Source organism: Citrus clementina, unplaced genomic scaffold (genome assembly GCF_000493195.1).
Source record: "Citrus clementina cultivar Clemenules unplaced genomic scaffold, Citrus_clementina_v1.0 scaffold_3, whole genome shotgun sequence".
NCBI classification, from domain to species: Eukaryota; Viridiplantae; Streptophyta; class Magnoliopsida; order Sapindales; family Rutaceae; genus Citrus; species Citrus x clementina.
In genome coordinates, this window is record NW_006262339.1 from 2,801,904 (window position 1) to 2,818,652 (window position 16,749).

General features: G+C 34.9%; 2 protein-coding genes across 3 annotated transcripts; both read right to left on the reverse strand.

Annotated features, from left to right (window-relative positions):
• Window positions 1–1,921: 1,921 nt before the first annotated feature.
• LOC18047792 lies at window positions 1,922–3,420 on the reverse strand. Its single transcript, XM_006439690.2, has 3 exons — window positions 2,711–3,420; window positions 2,502–2,626; window positions 1,922–2,409 (listed from the first exon to the last, which is right to left on the reverse strand). The coding sequence occupies exons 1-3, from the start codon at window positions 3,045–3,047 to the stop codon at window positions 2,296–2,298; spliced, it is 576 nt and encodes a 191-aa protein (XP_006439753.1). The 5' UTR covers window positions 3,048–3,420; the 3' UTR covers window positions 1,922–2,295.
• Window positions 3,421–7,404: 3,984 nt separating this feature from the next.
• LOC18047793 (nucleobase-ascorbate transporter 6) lies at window positions 7,405–13,264 on the reverse strand. 2 transcript variants are annotated; one of them, XM_006439694.2, is made up of 15 exons: window positions 13,171–13,264; window positions 12,698–12,830; window positions 12,026–12,123; window positions 11,699–11,878; window positions 11,236–11,336; window positions 10,919–10,994; window positions 10,736–10,795; window positions 10,429–10,613; window positions 9,609–9,705; window positions 9,268–9,354; window positions 8,620–8,678; window positions 8,428–8,519; window positions 8,251–8,328; window positions 7,981–8,141; window positions 7,405–7,863 (listed from the first exon to the last, which is right to left on the reverse strand). In XM_006439694.2, exons 2-15 carry the CDS (start codon window positions 12,798–12,800, stop codon window positions 7,645–7,647), a joined length of 1,596 nt encoding a protein of 531 aa, XP_006439757.1. In that variant the 5' UTR covers window positions 12,801–12,830; window positions 13,171–13,264; the 3' UTR covers window positions 7,405–7,644. The 2 variants fall into 2 exon arrangements, with proteins under 2 accessions (XP_006439757.1, XP_006439756.1); XM_006439693.2 differs by lacking the exon at window positions 13,171–13,264 and adding an exon at window positions 12,965–13,156.
• Between the last annotated feature and the right edge of the window lie 3,485 nt (window positions 13,265–16,749).

Sequence of the window (16,749 nt, forward strand, 5' to 3'; positions counted from 1 at the left end):
AAAGGTACTTTTTGGAAGTAAATAATTATGATGAAGCTCCAACTGATTTTCATGATGAATTTATGTGAGGATAAAGATGAATCAAATTGAGGCTGGTCTTTGTTTGTCTTCTAAATGCTTGTGCTCACCCTCGAGGCCCTGAATCAATGAAACTGATTTTGTCACTATATAGATCATAACGCCATTCTGAGGTGTTCAAGCAAATTTACAGCTGTTTTTTGTATTTATACAAAATGTGGCAGGATAGACCATGCATCTCGTTGTTTTGATCATCCTAGTCATAGTGGAGATTTCAGACTGTGATGATTTGGCGCTCAAGATCATGAGTGCTGAACCTGGAACTTTGAGTTGAATGGTCAAAATTTTAAGGTTTTGTAATGATTCACTGTCACTAATTTACTAAACTTTGAAGCCTGTCTCAAGTTTATGAAAAGTTCGATGTTTTTAAAGAAAATTCTGTTCCCGCAATAATTATACTGGGTGGTTAACAATTACTTCATGCTTTCAATGCAAGCAATGCAAGTTGCATGAGTCAATTTTCGATCAAGACAATAATTTTTGTGGAGTGCTTCAAAAGTTGAGTCCATTCTGATCTGATAGCAAAGCCATTGAATTTTCTTGAAAATAAAATGGATAAAAGTCTTTTGTGGTCAGAAAATTGAATGTAGCTCTCTGGACTTTTTAAATTTGAGCTACCCTTTAAGAAACCAGTGGTAACCATTCATTATCTGGCTTCGTTTAAAAGCTGTCATTCTCAAACATTTATAGGGGAGATTCAGCCCGTGAGAAGATTTTGATTTTTTGAGCAAGGAAGCAAAATCAGGTCCAGTAGAGAGGCCTACAACATAAATACATTCCTCCATCATTCATTAATCTTGTTATTACATATTCAGTGCCTTTCCAACAAGAGACAAAGGTAATATTCCGCCATAAAGATTTGGTAGATCATGCCAAAAATTAACGGCCCCGTGTAAAGAATTCCATGTACTAATTTCCTGGATTCAAAGTGTAACACAACTATTTCTCATGCTTAAAAAAATGTTCCAGCGGTGGCCTAATTGCTTACTGCTGTGCCATATTCTACGAAATTATGAAAGAAAAGAAGACGAAATCTTTTTGCTTTGCTAAAGTTGATGTATGTTTTTCTTCTCAACTTGGAAAAAGGAATGAACAAATTGATGCAATAGATAGCAGTTAAGAACCAGCTAGTAATCAACAAGATGATTGCGGGAATTTGATTTTTTATCAAACATTGGTTTAGAAAATAAAACCTACAGATTCTACATTAGCTGAATTTGAAATATATTTCTTACCAATTTATACTAATGTTTTTGAGGTTTTCCAAGTTAAAAAGTAAGATATCCGTGTTATCCTCTTTTTTGCCTATTTCCTTCAGACCAAACCCCATGTGTTTGTTTATATAATTATGATTCTTGAGCTCAACTTGAACTGACATAAATCCTGATCATATGATTTAGATATATTATATTACATTAAGCACTATATTCTATGATGTTTTGTACTGTTAAACCGTACTGTAAGATGAATTGTTTTTTGGTTGACTTCCCCTGATGGTATCTTAATGCTGGCAAGGACTGATGCTTCAACTGAAAACCAAATTTAAATAGTTCCACGGTAAGGTTACATGCGTCTTTTATTATTAGAGGAAAACGATAAACAAGTTCTGAAATTAATTGATTTCTGGGTTGATTCCAAACTAGCTGGTGAATCTGCTCAGGATCATCATCATATTTTATGTCTACTTAATTTCTTAGTAGGTGTGGTCTTTCAAGTTCAAAGCAAATGATCACAACTTGTGTTCCTTGCATCATGGCGACCCATCTGTTTTTGGCATGAAAATAGAAAATCAAAGGCATGTTAATAACCAATGATAAACTACTAAGCATCATGGGTCAAACAAACTCGAAGTCCCTTGACATTATTGTTCATCAAGCACACTAGAAGAGTTAATAACCAACCAAAATCGTTCAAAAGAAAGAAAAAAAAAAAAAAAAAAAACTTCTGGGACAATTTCTAACTGCATTACTGAAGAGAACTTGATTACAACTTTCTTGGATTTCACTGTTTGCTATACAAATTTTCCATTACTCGAATAGACCCGCACTTCGCAGAAATCTTTATGTTTCTTTGGCCAGCTGCTACTAGCTACCCACTTCTCTGAACGAAAAGTTGTGATTTTTAACTGCTATAGGTTTAACAAGGCTGGAATTTTATATATGCTGCTGGAGTCTTGTGGAGCCTCCGGTTCTTAGAGAGCATGTTGAAAAATAATGATCAGCTTCCAGCTTCTGAAATGCTTTGTAGTGAGGGTTGCCAATTTCTTGATCTGGCAGCTGCTGAGTTTGTTGATACCGTTGTTCTTGGTCTGTGTCTTTCTTGTTTCATCACCTGCACACGAACATGCTTGATATAATAAGAAAACAAATTTCAAAGATCGTCCACAAGCGGAACAACTCGATAATTGTTTCAATGAAATTCACCTGATTGTCCTTCTCAAGTTCAGATCTTTTTGGCTCCTCATTAACCCTCTCTGGCTTTTCAGCTGACTGCGGCCTGTTTCTATTCATCTTTGCCTGTTTCTTTGCTGATAGCCCTTTCATGACATCTGAAACAACATATTACTTCAAATTAAGCAAACACAACTTCATCTCAACTAACAAAAAGGACAAGAATCTTATTAATTGCATACCTTGAGCAGTGATGAGTCTATAAACTTGGCCAAGAACAAGAGTATCTGTTGGGCGGAGAAGCTTAATCCTTGTCAAGCGAACAGAATTTCCATTGCCATTGTTGTTAGTGATGCTAATGCTGCTGCTGCTGCTGTTGTTAGCGGGGCCTTCTTCTTTGTCTTTGTTATTGTTAGTATTTGTTGGACACGAGGTGGTGGAAATGAGAAGAGCCACATAGTGACCAGGGTTCATTCTCATGACCTCACAAGCACTCACAGGCCAGTAAAACTTATCAACCTTCCCACACGGGTGCTGAATCGCCAGTGTTGCTGCATCAATGGCCTGGCAGTTCCCCATTTTGCAGTTCTTGCTTTTTTCTTCAGAAGTCAGAACAATATATTAAGAATTTAACAACGAGCAGGAAGCAAATGTTGAAGAATGAAACAGTCTCTTTATAGCCATACCACTCAACAACTTTGAAGTGGGTTGTAAATGGCTTGGCCATGAACCATGATTAGTAAAGGCACAAATTGTTTAATATAGTGAGATTAACCCACAAAGGGGAAAGTTCAAATCATGGTGATTAAAGAAGAGCATTTTGGTTAATGAAAGTGTGGGGGGAATAAAGTAATATTAAGTAAGTTTAATTGAGATATGGTCCTAGCATGGCATCATGTGGTGAGCTGTGAATGGTTGTCACAAGGGACACACAAAATTAGAGCCAGAGATGACTCTGTAGACTGTGTACCCCTTGATAATGAAGTCCAGCAAAAGCTCCATCACCTTAAGAAATTAACCCTAGTTTTGCCCAATCATCACAGTAAATCGGACTGGTTTGGTTCCATTTTTTTTAATTTTTCTTTAATTTTAGTTGTTTTTTTTTTTTTATATATCTATCAAATCGAAATGAATGCTCCACATATGGTCCTTGCTTTTGATTTCAACTAAAAATTTATTTGTCCCTACTGGCTTTAAATAGTACACCAAAACAAAAGAAAAAAAAGGGGTTCATCACCAAAATCATTAAATCCAAAATTTAATAAAAATATTAGAGAAAAATCAAATTATTTATGTAAATTAAATTTAAATCCTAGGTGCTGTGAATCTATTATAATGATGTCTTTGGTGGGCACGCTCTTGGGAGAGCGTGGGGGAGAGGTGGGGCAGTGGACCAAGCAAGAGAAGAGATCAGAGGCGTTTCGTGCTGGCCACCGAACCAAGGCATGAAATTTTGGGAATGTGAAAGAAGGCTCAACATATTTAACAACACGCAATCAGTACATGTCGCGTGTGGCCTGTGCCTGTGCCTGCGACTCTGAGCGCAGAGGGGCTTCTTTTTGCTTACCCTTTCACCTTTGTGAACACAAAAGGCCTCTTTTTAAAGAGGGATCCTCATCCCATTTCGCCAAAAAGCTCTGCTTTTCCTTCAAGCTTCTAGGTGGGCAGGCCGGAAATTTTACTTTTCTTTTCTGCTTCTCTTTGTAACTTTGTTCCTCTTCTTTTCATAAAAGTAATTAACAACATTATCACTTTCGTTTTTTTTTACCTTCAATCATACGCACTCCGATTGATTTTGATCAAACTTGCTGGTTTTTACTTGACCAAGGTATGATTATGTGGGAGTGCGCCATGTTCACTCTTACTATTGTTCATGGCTCAAGATTTTGAATTCATTCTATATGATTTGGCAACTAATAATCTAACGAGCGATGTTGTTTATGTTAACATCATCATATATTACCAATCCTAATTATACCCATTTTGTCTTCGTACATACACTATAGAAATTTTTAAAGAGGCTCACTATAATCTTTATTATCATAAAATTTTTGGTACATAGAAAAAAAATCACTCGCAATTCAAAGAAAATTTGAATTACTATTTTTAGTGATCTCAATTATATGATCTATCAACTATACCTAGAAGCTCAACACATAAGCTCCAGTATCACCCTACAGGAATCATGAAAGCGCCACAAAAATTGACATCCTTTAGTTTTTTTGTTTTTTTTTTAACTGATTAAACATCAGATTACTGTATTACACAGAGATATATATAACTACTATGACAGCAGGTCATTACACTGATATTTACAATCAGATATATATACACGAGACTTACATTATTATATTTTTAATTTATGAAGCACATGCCCAATCAAATACCCCTCACGAGGGATGGATGTTTCTACTCCACTCGCATTTCGTAATAGAAAAAGACGTTGTAAGTAGTATCCAGACAAATCACAATAAATGAGACGTTGAAAATAATAGATTTTATACCGATGAAAATCTCACATCATTATCATATCTGCACTGCTATTGCAACAAGTTTAGGATACTTCTTATCCACACTATTGACTCGCTGCGTTTAACCATATGATTGAAATTTACGGGGGACGATGAATGTGGTTCCATGCTTGGTAGCCAAAAATGGGAACAAACAAATTGATCAAAACAGTGATGCTGATGCACATCAAGCGGCGGGCCACTAGTCTGTCAGATTTTTCTGTCTTTAAATCAAATGAACCACTTTTCTTCTGTGTCATCACCACTAATCTTAGATTAAATAAAATGTTTGGATTACATTAAAGACTCATTTAAATTAAAAAATAAAAAATACCCACGAAGATTAAACAAATAATATGAGGGTACACTTTTCACTTTCGTATAACTTCCAATGAGATTTGAGATCTCAAGCCCTTGACACATGCCGCATTGCCACGAATATACATGGCAGCTTTGACCTACTAATTGCTTCCTTGAAGGACCAAATTTACATCACTTCGTTTCAGAATTTTGTCAATTAGATGCTTAATCATTAATGCACCAATTGCGAATATAAAATGTTATTTAAATTTATCTCAAATTTTAAGAACAGAATTTTCTTGTCCCCATCATTCCACGAGAAAACGACCTAGTCACATGCCAAATTGTATTTCTTTCTTTTTTTACCTTGAAATGCTAACTGTTCATAAACTGCACGAGCTTTGATTATTTTTCTACTCTGCAAATGTGCATAAATTAAGTTATCCATCTGGGAAGGAAAGAGAAATTATTTAACCGTTAAGATCATAACACTCTTGACTCTTTACAGTTTCCATATTTTTATCTATAACTAAATTTAAATACCCATCATTAATCTTTATTAGTTATAGCCTAAAGTAGGAGAAAAAGTTGGTAAAATGGTGATTGATGGATGCCAGTGATAGTATGTGACATTGTCACTACCATAGCATTTAGAAACCCTAGAAGATTTTGAAACAGAACCCCATTAGAAATAAAATTACCTTGAGACCTGTGATTTAAGATTGCATACACTAAAAGGAGTCACTTTTTTCCCGTTAATAAAATCATAATTTGAGTGGCCAAATCCTGGAAGCCATGTGAAAGAGTTAGGTGTTATTATTCTAGCTTCCCACCTCAAATTGGTGCATTTTCTTTGGAACAAAATGTGAAGAAAAGTGGGCACTCCATCATTTAAATATTGAATCAAATTCCTGATTTATTTTGTACAATATGTACAACATTATATGTATTGCGCGGAAAGTAATAACTTTTCCTAATGTATTGTGCTTGATATAAGAAAATAAAATAAAAATAAATTTAGTGGGTATCATTGCACTCATCCCCCTTTTCATGAATTCAAATCTGTGGGGACAATTTTTTATGTCCCACTCTGATTGCATTATGGCATTAATGAATTAACATTTTAAATGACATCCTCACCAAACAACATTTTGAGTCTTAGTATAGAAATTGTTTGTTTGTTTCAGCTTTATGTACACAGAGTACATGACACAGACCAAGAAAAGTGAGACTTGTAGATCTTATATATTTCGTTTCGGTTGCCCATGAGTTGTTAAAAAATTGAAAGAATTTCACAAAATTCTAAATTTTGGCATCTTATTTCTCCTAGGGCAACAAGTGGGTACATGAAAGAGATAAAAAAAATTAAGAGAATGTTCTTTGTTAGATGAATAAGTTCATAATAAAGGTCTTTGAATTTGTGCTACAATTGAACGTAGTTGGACGGCAAAAATTGGGTTGCTAAGATCTTCAACAATAGCATATCAAATTTTATATGTGATTGTCGCAAAATAATGATGTTAGTTGCTCTATTATGAGTTTTTTTTTGTTTTTTTGGAAGGGGGGGGGGGGGGGGGGGGGAATTGAAGTGGGAGTTCACGTAAATGGTTGATTACTTGATTTGTTGGCTAAATTAATGAGGATTTTACTAAGTTACAATAAGTCAAAATGTTTTGATAGTTGGGGATGGATCTCGTTCTTTATAAGGATTCTTGAGCATCTGTTGTCAATTATAAAGCAAGTGAAATCCTTCTTTTTGAAAAAAAAAAAAACTCTCCAATCATTATCCAATTTGGGAATAGAATAGACCTAACCAATGGCTTTTGCCCTTAGGATCAAGAAAATTGTTACGATATTTTCTGTTGGATTTGAGTAATAGGAAACTTTTTAATCACAAAAGTAGCAAAGTTATTGAGATTCCGAATTTCCGAGGGTGCTCCATTCCTGATATGAATGAAATGCTCAATAAGGACAACAATTTTTGGAGTCCAATAAAATATTGAAAATTTGGGTCGCTTCAAACTCATTATGAAGCCGTTTGGAGAATACATGATATGCTCATGAAATTTGAAATGTGAAGATGCTGGAACAAATTGGACCAAATACTATGAAGGCAAACATCTGAAGAAAAAGCAAATATAATTGCTTCATTGCTACTTCGAATCCATCAGTCTCCGGTTGGATTTACAGAAAAGAAAAAAACAGTTCAACAAATGCTCTAAGGCACATCCTATAAAGGAAGGTACTATCTTTTACTGCTATAGCGTGTAATAAGAGATTCACAAGAGAGCAATGATGATATTTTGTGTGTTCCCACAAGGACTTTTGGAAAACTTCCCAAAGAGAAATACATGTTACCGATTGAATCACACAGATGGGAAATATTTGTTTAAATTGAAGGGCAGGGAGTAAAATTCTTCACTTCTTGTGTCGCCTTTGAAGGACCAGAACTTGTCCCACCAATGCCTACCCCTGTCTTTCCTGACTTGACCATCCTTTTTATGCAGTGTGTTGTCAAGGAAAAATGCCACACAACCAGCAACAAATGGTTCTGAGGAGAAAGGAACGTTTACCATATCGTTGAACTGCAATAAGGAAGAGTATGATGATTCCGTCAATAAAAACCAATATTGACATGGTTTGATAAAAAGATTAAATCAGGGACAAGAGAGGTAAAGGGGTTGAAAAGGTTTTATCCATACCCATCTTCCACTAGTGTGAACTGGACCGAAACCATTAATGGCAGTGTACTCGTTGAAGTATTGGGGCACAGACAGACCGATGAAGATAGAGAAGCCTAATATGAACTTTACTCGGAAACTGTTGAGGTTACAGAACTGAAGGAAGCTAAGACCTCCAGCACCTGCACATGCACATTGAAATTTCATTTGTCATTTACTGCAACTGATCACACTATCAAAGGAATTTGGACATCCAGAAATCTGCGAGTCAACCAATTTAAACATACATACCCACATATGCAAAGAAAAGGCAATATAAAGCAGCAACAATCGGTGCTGGAATTGAAGCAAAGACTGCTCCAAATTTCCCTGTAGAATAATGGTAAATTATGATAATAAGAACAATATGCTCGAAATGGGGGATCAACAATACATCCAATCTTTGATAATTTTCACAAATCAATTTACCAAGAACAGAGAAGAATATCATGAATCCAGCAGATATTTGGACAACCCTTCGACTGCCAACTCTAGTCAAGGCCAAAAGACCCGCATTCTCTCTGTATAGAAACAACTTGAGTTAAGATGGAATTTGTGTTTTCTCAATTCAGAATGCTCATACACAAATACTTAAAAGGTAGGCTTGGAAATGAGTCTTACACAGACACCGATGTTCCGTTTACAGTTCCAAATAACCCAGAAAGCAAAATGCCAACTCCCTGATGGAGAAACAATCATTAGTTCACAAGACTGCCATTTTAACCTGAAATTTCAGATCACCAATTTCGCAAGGTGGTAAACATCCCCGCAAGAAGTTTACCACCTTTCAAGAAGTCACATGAAAATCTATATGGATGGATTACATTGTGAGGCCAATCATCCCAGATGGAAAGATAAAAGATTGTATTTATATCCTTTTATATATTCATTATGATCCCAGTATTTACAATTTTTTAGTCACTTCTGTTTTCCACTTGTATCAAACCAGGAATCTAGAATCACACAATTAAATTTTCACTCTCAATAATTTCTGGACTGTGGGTGACACTTACGTAGGTAAATTTGTGGAGCAATAAGCCTTTTTTTTTTCATATATAAAGGTAATAATAAGCTACACGGAAGTTGAAAAGCACAGTCTTTAACAGCACTCAGCCTATCTTTTTAGTCTTATATAAATGAAATAAAACCACAAGGCAATTTAAAATGGGATTGATCACCAAACATGATTGATGTATAACAACCTTAAGTTTGCATTGGAAAGTATGTTCAAATCTCTGAAATACGGAGGGATAAGCCTTACTATATTACCTGCCAACCCACACCACGGCTGAGAACAGAAGGTGGCATTGGAGTTGCACTTGCATACCGTGCTACCGCAAAAAAAGCACCAGTTGACTGCTTGCATCATAATGTAAATGAGAATGTGCAAGCTTCAAGAAATAATATGATAGAAAATAAAGTATGCCAAGAAAACATCATGTAGGGCATATGATTGTATGTTTAAATTGCATTACAGTCAATTAAACAGAAAATAATTTCCATTTCAGTAGGGTTCAAACATTTGGAAATCTTGGATTGAAAGACAGCCAAGAAAGACCAGGTCCTCAGTCTAGAAGCAATGAAAAATAGAACGAAGAAAAAAAACAAACCTCAACAAGAGCAACAAAGGAGGCCATCATCATGGCAAAAGCTTCACCAGCATCAAATGAAGGCGCCCCCCATTGGAAGGGCCATGGAACTCTTATCCTACAAAATCAGAAGTACACAGTAAAGAACCATCGAGGTCATACAGAAATACTAAACCATGCTTGACATCAGATGCTACACAAAAGGCCGAAATCAATCTTGTTCCAAATTTGTAATTATTCATAGATTCTATATTCAATTTAGATTCAATGGTTCAAATGTCAGAAGGCCGAAAAGGATATTAATGCATCAGAAGCTTCTTCCAGTTTGAACTGAATCAGACAACTCGAACAAACTAATATAGATCCAATGGTTCACATGTCAGAAGGCCGAAAAGGAAATTAATGCATCGGAAGCTTCCTCCAGTTTGAACTATATCAGACAATTCGAACAAACTACCTAAGCAGAATATTACCAAATAGACCATGCAACTCCAGTTTACCCCAATCATCATGGAACATTGGTGCCCCAGCTTTTTACTAGATGAAATAGTTACAACTTGGATAAATTTTTACTGAGTCAATCCCAAATTAATTAACTCCTTTTCCCTCTCCAGCCACTCAGTATTTTGTAATATACACGACATTGTAGCATTAGTCCTTGGTTCCCACCCATGTGAACTAAAAAGGTTTGACAAAATCATATGATACCAATTGCCGGGAATTCATTATCATAGCAAGGCAAGTTTGAAGCAAGAACAAATCTCAGCCAATCAAGCAATCATCATATCAGTAAAGAAACGTTGAAGCAAGCAACTGCTTTAGAGATACAGCAAAATCTTACCAGGGAGCAGCATCAATGAGACCAGCACGATCAGTTCGGCAACTTGCTTGTGTCTTAGGGGCAGCGTCATTATAAGCCCCACCCACAGTAAGTAGATGAGCATATATCCACACAATCACCACAGAAAATATGACAGCAAAACGATCAAAGATATTTTTCCCACGTTTTATCACATGAGGCAGATACTGCCAGACAAGCAGTAACAATTAGTAATCTTCAGGTATAAATATAACAAAGCCCAAGATATTGTAATATGTAAGAGTATTAAAATTGTAATTAATATTGCATGACTGGTTATCGAGCATACCTGTGAAATAAATACTATAATGACGAGTTGAGGCAGTCCAATCTCCACACATTTGGCAACCTACAAAAATAAAAATGCAAGAATAAGTTGTCATTGATGCGTTGGTAGTAAGATGAAGTTCAGGAGCAGTGTACGAGGTGATTTGCACCTTTGCCCGCAAAAACGAGGCAAAGAAAGACTTACCCCAGGAAAACCAAACTCGTACAGCCCAAAACCAACTAGGGAAATCAAAGGAACCACTGAGAGTGGACTTAAAAACCTGAAAACAGGAAATTTAATTAGCACCACTTTGAAGTTTTCAAAAGAAAGCAATCACAAAACAAAAAAAAAACATATTTGATCTCCGATTTTGGCACAGAGACTGAAATGTGACAGTACAAAGCAGAAGATCTTCACACAGAGAGGATATTAAGATTAATCCATGATATATGGCATAAATGTTTTAAGTTGTCAATAAACTGTGTTCAAAGTAATAGTACTATATTGGGTTCTAAGCTGACCTTGTAACATTACGCCAAAGCCCACTGAAGCCTAGGACAATCTGAAGAGTAGAAGCAACAATGAGAGAACCCTGTATTGCCCGCATAGTTCTCTTGAATTTCTGAATAGCATCAAAACGGGATAACAAAGTTACAACCCAAAACGAAGAAATATTGATGACAGTTGTGTGGTGTTTGAATGCACAATACATCTTCCACTCTATTTATCTATTCACACTTATTGCAGTTTAGATTTTTATATGAACTAGTATTGGAAACCAAGTCGTTGGTTTCTTGTATAAAATTTTGCTCCTCAAATCTGCTAGTCAACAGGAAATCGAAGGCATGCATTTCTACCGCAAAATTAAATACCATGTTATATTTTGGGTATATGCTATCTTACTAGCGACATGTATTACCATGCTCCTAAACAATTTAAATATTCCAAACAAACAACAAAGACAAGGGGTTGAGATCACAAAACCTCAACAGGATCTCCAGAATAATTACTGAATCGACCAGCAAGGATGATTGAAATTGTAGAAGGGACAAAAGTGTAAGACCCTCCCATAACTGCAGGTAATCGAGTCCCAAACAATGACTGCAGCAATGTGTTCAAACCAGCAACAAAAAGCAATGTCTGGATCACCTTTGCTTTCTCCTCCTACAAACCATAGCAAATTTTGTAGTTTTGTACCAATCACATTACCAATTGGAGACTATTTTATCTTCAGTGAGGATAAAATACTCAATCAAATTGAAAGGGACTTGTTCATGAACTTTAAAAAAAAAAAAAATTGGCAGGCCTTACATTTCCACCTCCCATCTGAGGAACAAGAGAAGTCGGAATGAGAACCGTCGTGCCAAGCATAACAATGTAGTGTTGAAAACCAAGAAGAATAGCTTCGGCTGCATCAGAAATGCACCAGAAAGTTGTCAAATCAAATTCAAAGCAAAAATTCTCCCAGAAAAGCTAAGGTTAACATCCTCAGAACACCAGTTACTATAAGTGACACATAACATCATAACCGCATCAAGTTCCCCCAATACACCCAGACACAAAATAAATCTGCAAAATAATCATTATTGCTATTGTTAACATTATTTTTAGAAAAGAACAATTAAAACATCTGAATATTCGCTTTAATTTAGTGATGTGATTAGAATCTCCAGTATTTATTTAGAGAAAATAGCAAATTACTTTATGTCAAAAGTGGTATCTATCAAAAAGAGGAGAGGAGTGATAAAAAGCAACTTTCAGCTAACTAAAAAAAAAAAAGAAAAAAGAACATAGAGGAAAGCATATCCTAAACAATTAAAAATACCAAAAACTTCCTTAGAATATACTCAAATTTCGGATCCAGAGTCCAGACCAACAAATACTCACCATAATTACAAATCCAAAACATATATATCAAACACTCAGAGAATATTATTTTTTTTAAAAAAAAAAAAGGGAGAGAGAGAGTGAGAGAGAACTCACGCCATGGAGGAGGACTAGTAATGCAATAAGAAATGCTTGGTAGTTGATCCTTCGATGGGTGTGGAAGCGGCTCATCAGCTTTAGGCGCTGCACCTCCGGCCATGATCTTGCTTTTCTCTCTCTAAAAGGTTAGCTACAAAACAAAAGAAAAGCTCACAAGCTAAGAACTAAAACTCAAATCTGAGGGTAACCCAGATCATGAAGTTACTTGGCGAAAAGAAAACAAAGAAAATACAACCCGCAAGAAAATGAAAATCCAGTACCCACCACAACTGGGTCTGAAACTGAGACGGAGGAGAGAACAATAATAATAACAAGTGAAGTGAACGTGAAAATGAAAGTGTAACCACTAAAGCAAAAGAGGGTTTTGTTTTCTGAGTGAAACAAATACAGACAGCTAAATAATAAACGCAAAAATGCTGATAATAGTGAAAAAGAGAAGAGCGTAAAGGGGGGGGGGGGAGAGAAAGCACCTTTTTCAAGTTTTAACAATCTTATTTCAAAGCTAAAAATCAAGTGAACTACAGCACCGCCACCCCCAACCCAAAAAGTCAAGAGTTCTGATAATTCATCAGCATACCCCACACCCAAAATATGTGGCACTTCAATAACAAAAGCAAGACAAATGAATAAAGAGAAAAAAAAAAAAAAAAAAAAAAAAGCGAAAGAAACCAAAAAACTGTATAGCTGTTTGTTTTGGGAAGGCAAAAATTACATTCGTTGTATAGGCTGGCTGTAAGTGTATGTGTCTTTCTCTATCTAGACTTCCTTCACTCTCTAGAAACTATTACATTTTTTTTTTTAATTTTAGTCATTAATTTACGTTTGCACTTCACTAATTTATTACTTTTTTTTTCTCTTTGCGTGTGTGTGTCAGTGTGTGCTTTGATTGAGTTATGTTTAATTTACTAATGTGAGTGTTTGTTTAATCATGCAAATAATTATTGGTTAAATAAAGTGGGGAAGAAGCTGAGCGGGAGAGAGAGAGAATGATGTTGACCTGGCAAATTTTTTAGTACTTTGTAGAAGGTACGACGTCGTTTTTAACGACTTAGCAAATTCAACCCGCTCCCCTAATAGAGCCGTAGAGCGATGCGTTTAAAAAGCTGGAAATGACGGCGCTCGCCTTGGGGAAGTTGGAGGCCATGTGCGCGTGTCGACGTCCCGGGATCTTAATATTAAAGTCCCTAGTTCCTTTCACTATTTACCAAGTCAGTACATAGTTTTCACATTCACATCATTAGGTCACTGTCTCATTAACGAAAACAACACACAAAAAATAATAATGTCAAACTAGTTATAATTAAAATTGAAATGATTATTAAACAACCTGTATTTGTATATTGTGTTCGTATTATAAGTTTACGACCGAATTATTAAATAAAGTATGGTTATATTCTCTTAAATTTAGTAGGATAAGGATAAGACTTAATAGTATTGGGGTATTTCAATGGTGCACTGTTACTTACGAGGACTTATTTGATACAAGATGACCAACTACGTTCTTATTTGATAAAACGCAAAAACTAAGTGACCGAATGTTAATACAATAAATTATAGGGTGGTTGGGTAGTTTAGGAATATGGAGAATGAAGATCACGTGTGAGCTGTGCAAGAGGGAAAAGAAAATGTTGGCATCGGTTGGGGTGCCCAAGCCAAGGGCAAGGTGCCAATAAGAGATTTTTTTTTAAAAAAAAAAAAGGACCCGCCGACAAATTTGCTTATCCCAAATTTATTCCGAATCAGAAACGTGAGATGTGAGTGAGAGAGGCAGCGTAGTCTTTTTGAATCTCTCTCCCCCCCAACCCCAAATGTTGTCCCATTCCGACTCGCATTTCATTTTGAGTCTCTCAACTGCCTCATGATCCATTGCTTCATTTGACTCTGTGTATGATTATGCCAAGTTTTCAAGTAAAGATCAATTAATCATCAATGATTAATGTAAACAAAATAAATGAATCGATTGAATACAACTCGCACTCAATTGATGCGTTTGTGAATGCAACGCAAGACGTGGTATGGGATGTAAAAGTGTCGGTGTGGTGTGTCTTGGGCCAAGAAATGGGTGAAGTTCTAATATCTCCATCGCTGGAGCCTGGAGGTGCCCATCGTTGATTTTCTTCCCCTCCATGGATGTCAAGATTGACTAATCAACAACTCCTTAAAAATTGACGTTGGACCCGGTGAACGGACCAGATGAGTATTTTCTAAATAATTTTATTTAATTGGTAAAATATTAAAAATTAATTTCAATTATGAAAAAGTTTGTCCAAAATTTTCTTGAATTTTAAATAACAAAAATTCTTAAAATGCAAAATGTGAGTTTGAGTGTAAATATACTCATTTATCAATATATATATATATATATATATATATATATATATATAGTGGCGGACCCAGAAATTAAAATGAGGGGGGACTTAGTTTAAAATTTTTTAATGTTCACTTAAATACATTTTAAGTCTTATAAACTTAAATTTTATTACTTTTTTTAAATTCTAAATAATAATAGTAATAAATTATTTTTTTAAATACGTAAAAATATCATTTTTCGAAGTAGTTTCCACAAAATATTTTAAAAAATAAAATAATGTGGCAAATGAGATTTGAACCAAGGTTTTGAAACCATTAAATAACACTTTTACCATTAAACTATAAGTCTTTTAAAATCTGAAAAATGTATCCAAATTCATTTATTTAACTTTTTCAGAAGAGGTTTGGGATACATTTTAAAAAAAATTCAGCCTCCCATGGGCCTTAATTGGGTCCGCCCATGTATATATATATATATATATATATATATATATATATATATATATATATATATGCGCCACTTAAGTTTTTGGCTCACTTTTAAACTTTACAAATTTCTATTAGGGAACTCAATATAAATATCCTTTCCAACCTCTTAACAAATATAGATTTTTCAATATAACTTAATAAACCTTTGAGATGATTATAAAAATGTATAATTGAGACCCCTAATAAACTTTAGGTCAAACTAAAAAAGTGTATAGAATGCATTGTAAATAAACTTTCGGGCTAACAAATACACCCACACACACACACTATAGCATACTATATATTGTATTGCCGCATCCATAAAAAAAAAGAATGAAAAATTAAATGTAAAAAAAAAAAATCTATGAACAAGTGAAAAGTGTTTAAACGTATGCCACGAAACCAGACAGAGCATTAATTAATGTTGAAATGATGCAGTAATTAGGATAAGCATTTGGCAGAACTGAACATCAAACGGAGACATGCTTCGTGTCTCATCTTTAATTGATTAATTTGTATGATTTGCGACAAAAATTTAGAGATAAAAAATTTGTAAGACTTGCGGATATATATATATACAATTGCATAGATATGAATGATTGTGGACAAAATTATGTTGCTCCGGGTGTAACTTACTTACAGTTTTGTCTTTTTATAGTTTAATTATATTTGGAGTCCATTTTATACATTACAACATTTTATTATATGTCTTTGTTTATCATTATCGTTATTTTATTCTCTAAAACTATCGGCTGAGACAAAGTACTGAAATGAAGATATTAATTAATTAGTCATATATATATATATATACTAATTTACTATAGATTTAAAAAAAATATGTAACAAAGAAACATATTATTGACGTGTGTCAATTTTCATGCATTTTGAATTTTTTTGTGATATGACATCGTTGCCCTTAATCTAACTAATTTTAACGGTTAAATTTTAGGTCGATGGACGTAAGACTACAAGTTTGAAATATTTTGAATTTATGTGCCGAGAGTGTTAAACCTTTGGATTTTTTGCTTTTTCAGCAAACAACAGGGACAACAAAGTTATAAACCAAAGAAAACATCCATGCCGTTGAAACACCTCATGAGTCAGATCTAATGGTTAACTCCCAGTTGAACGAAATGGGAAGTACCTTGCACCAGGTGCAAGATAGCCGGATCCTTGCCATGATTGTTTATAGCTTTATATGGATTCACTTAGTCCAGAAGGTGATCCACACATTTACTTTACTACCTCAACTACTATAAATTACAATGCAC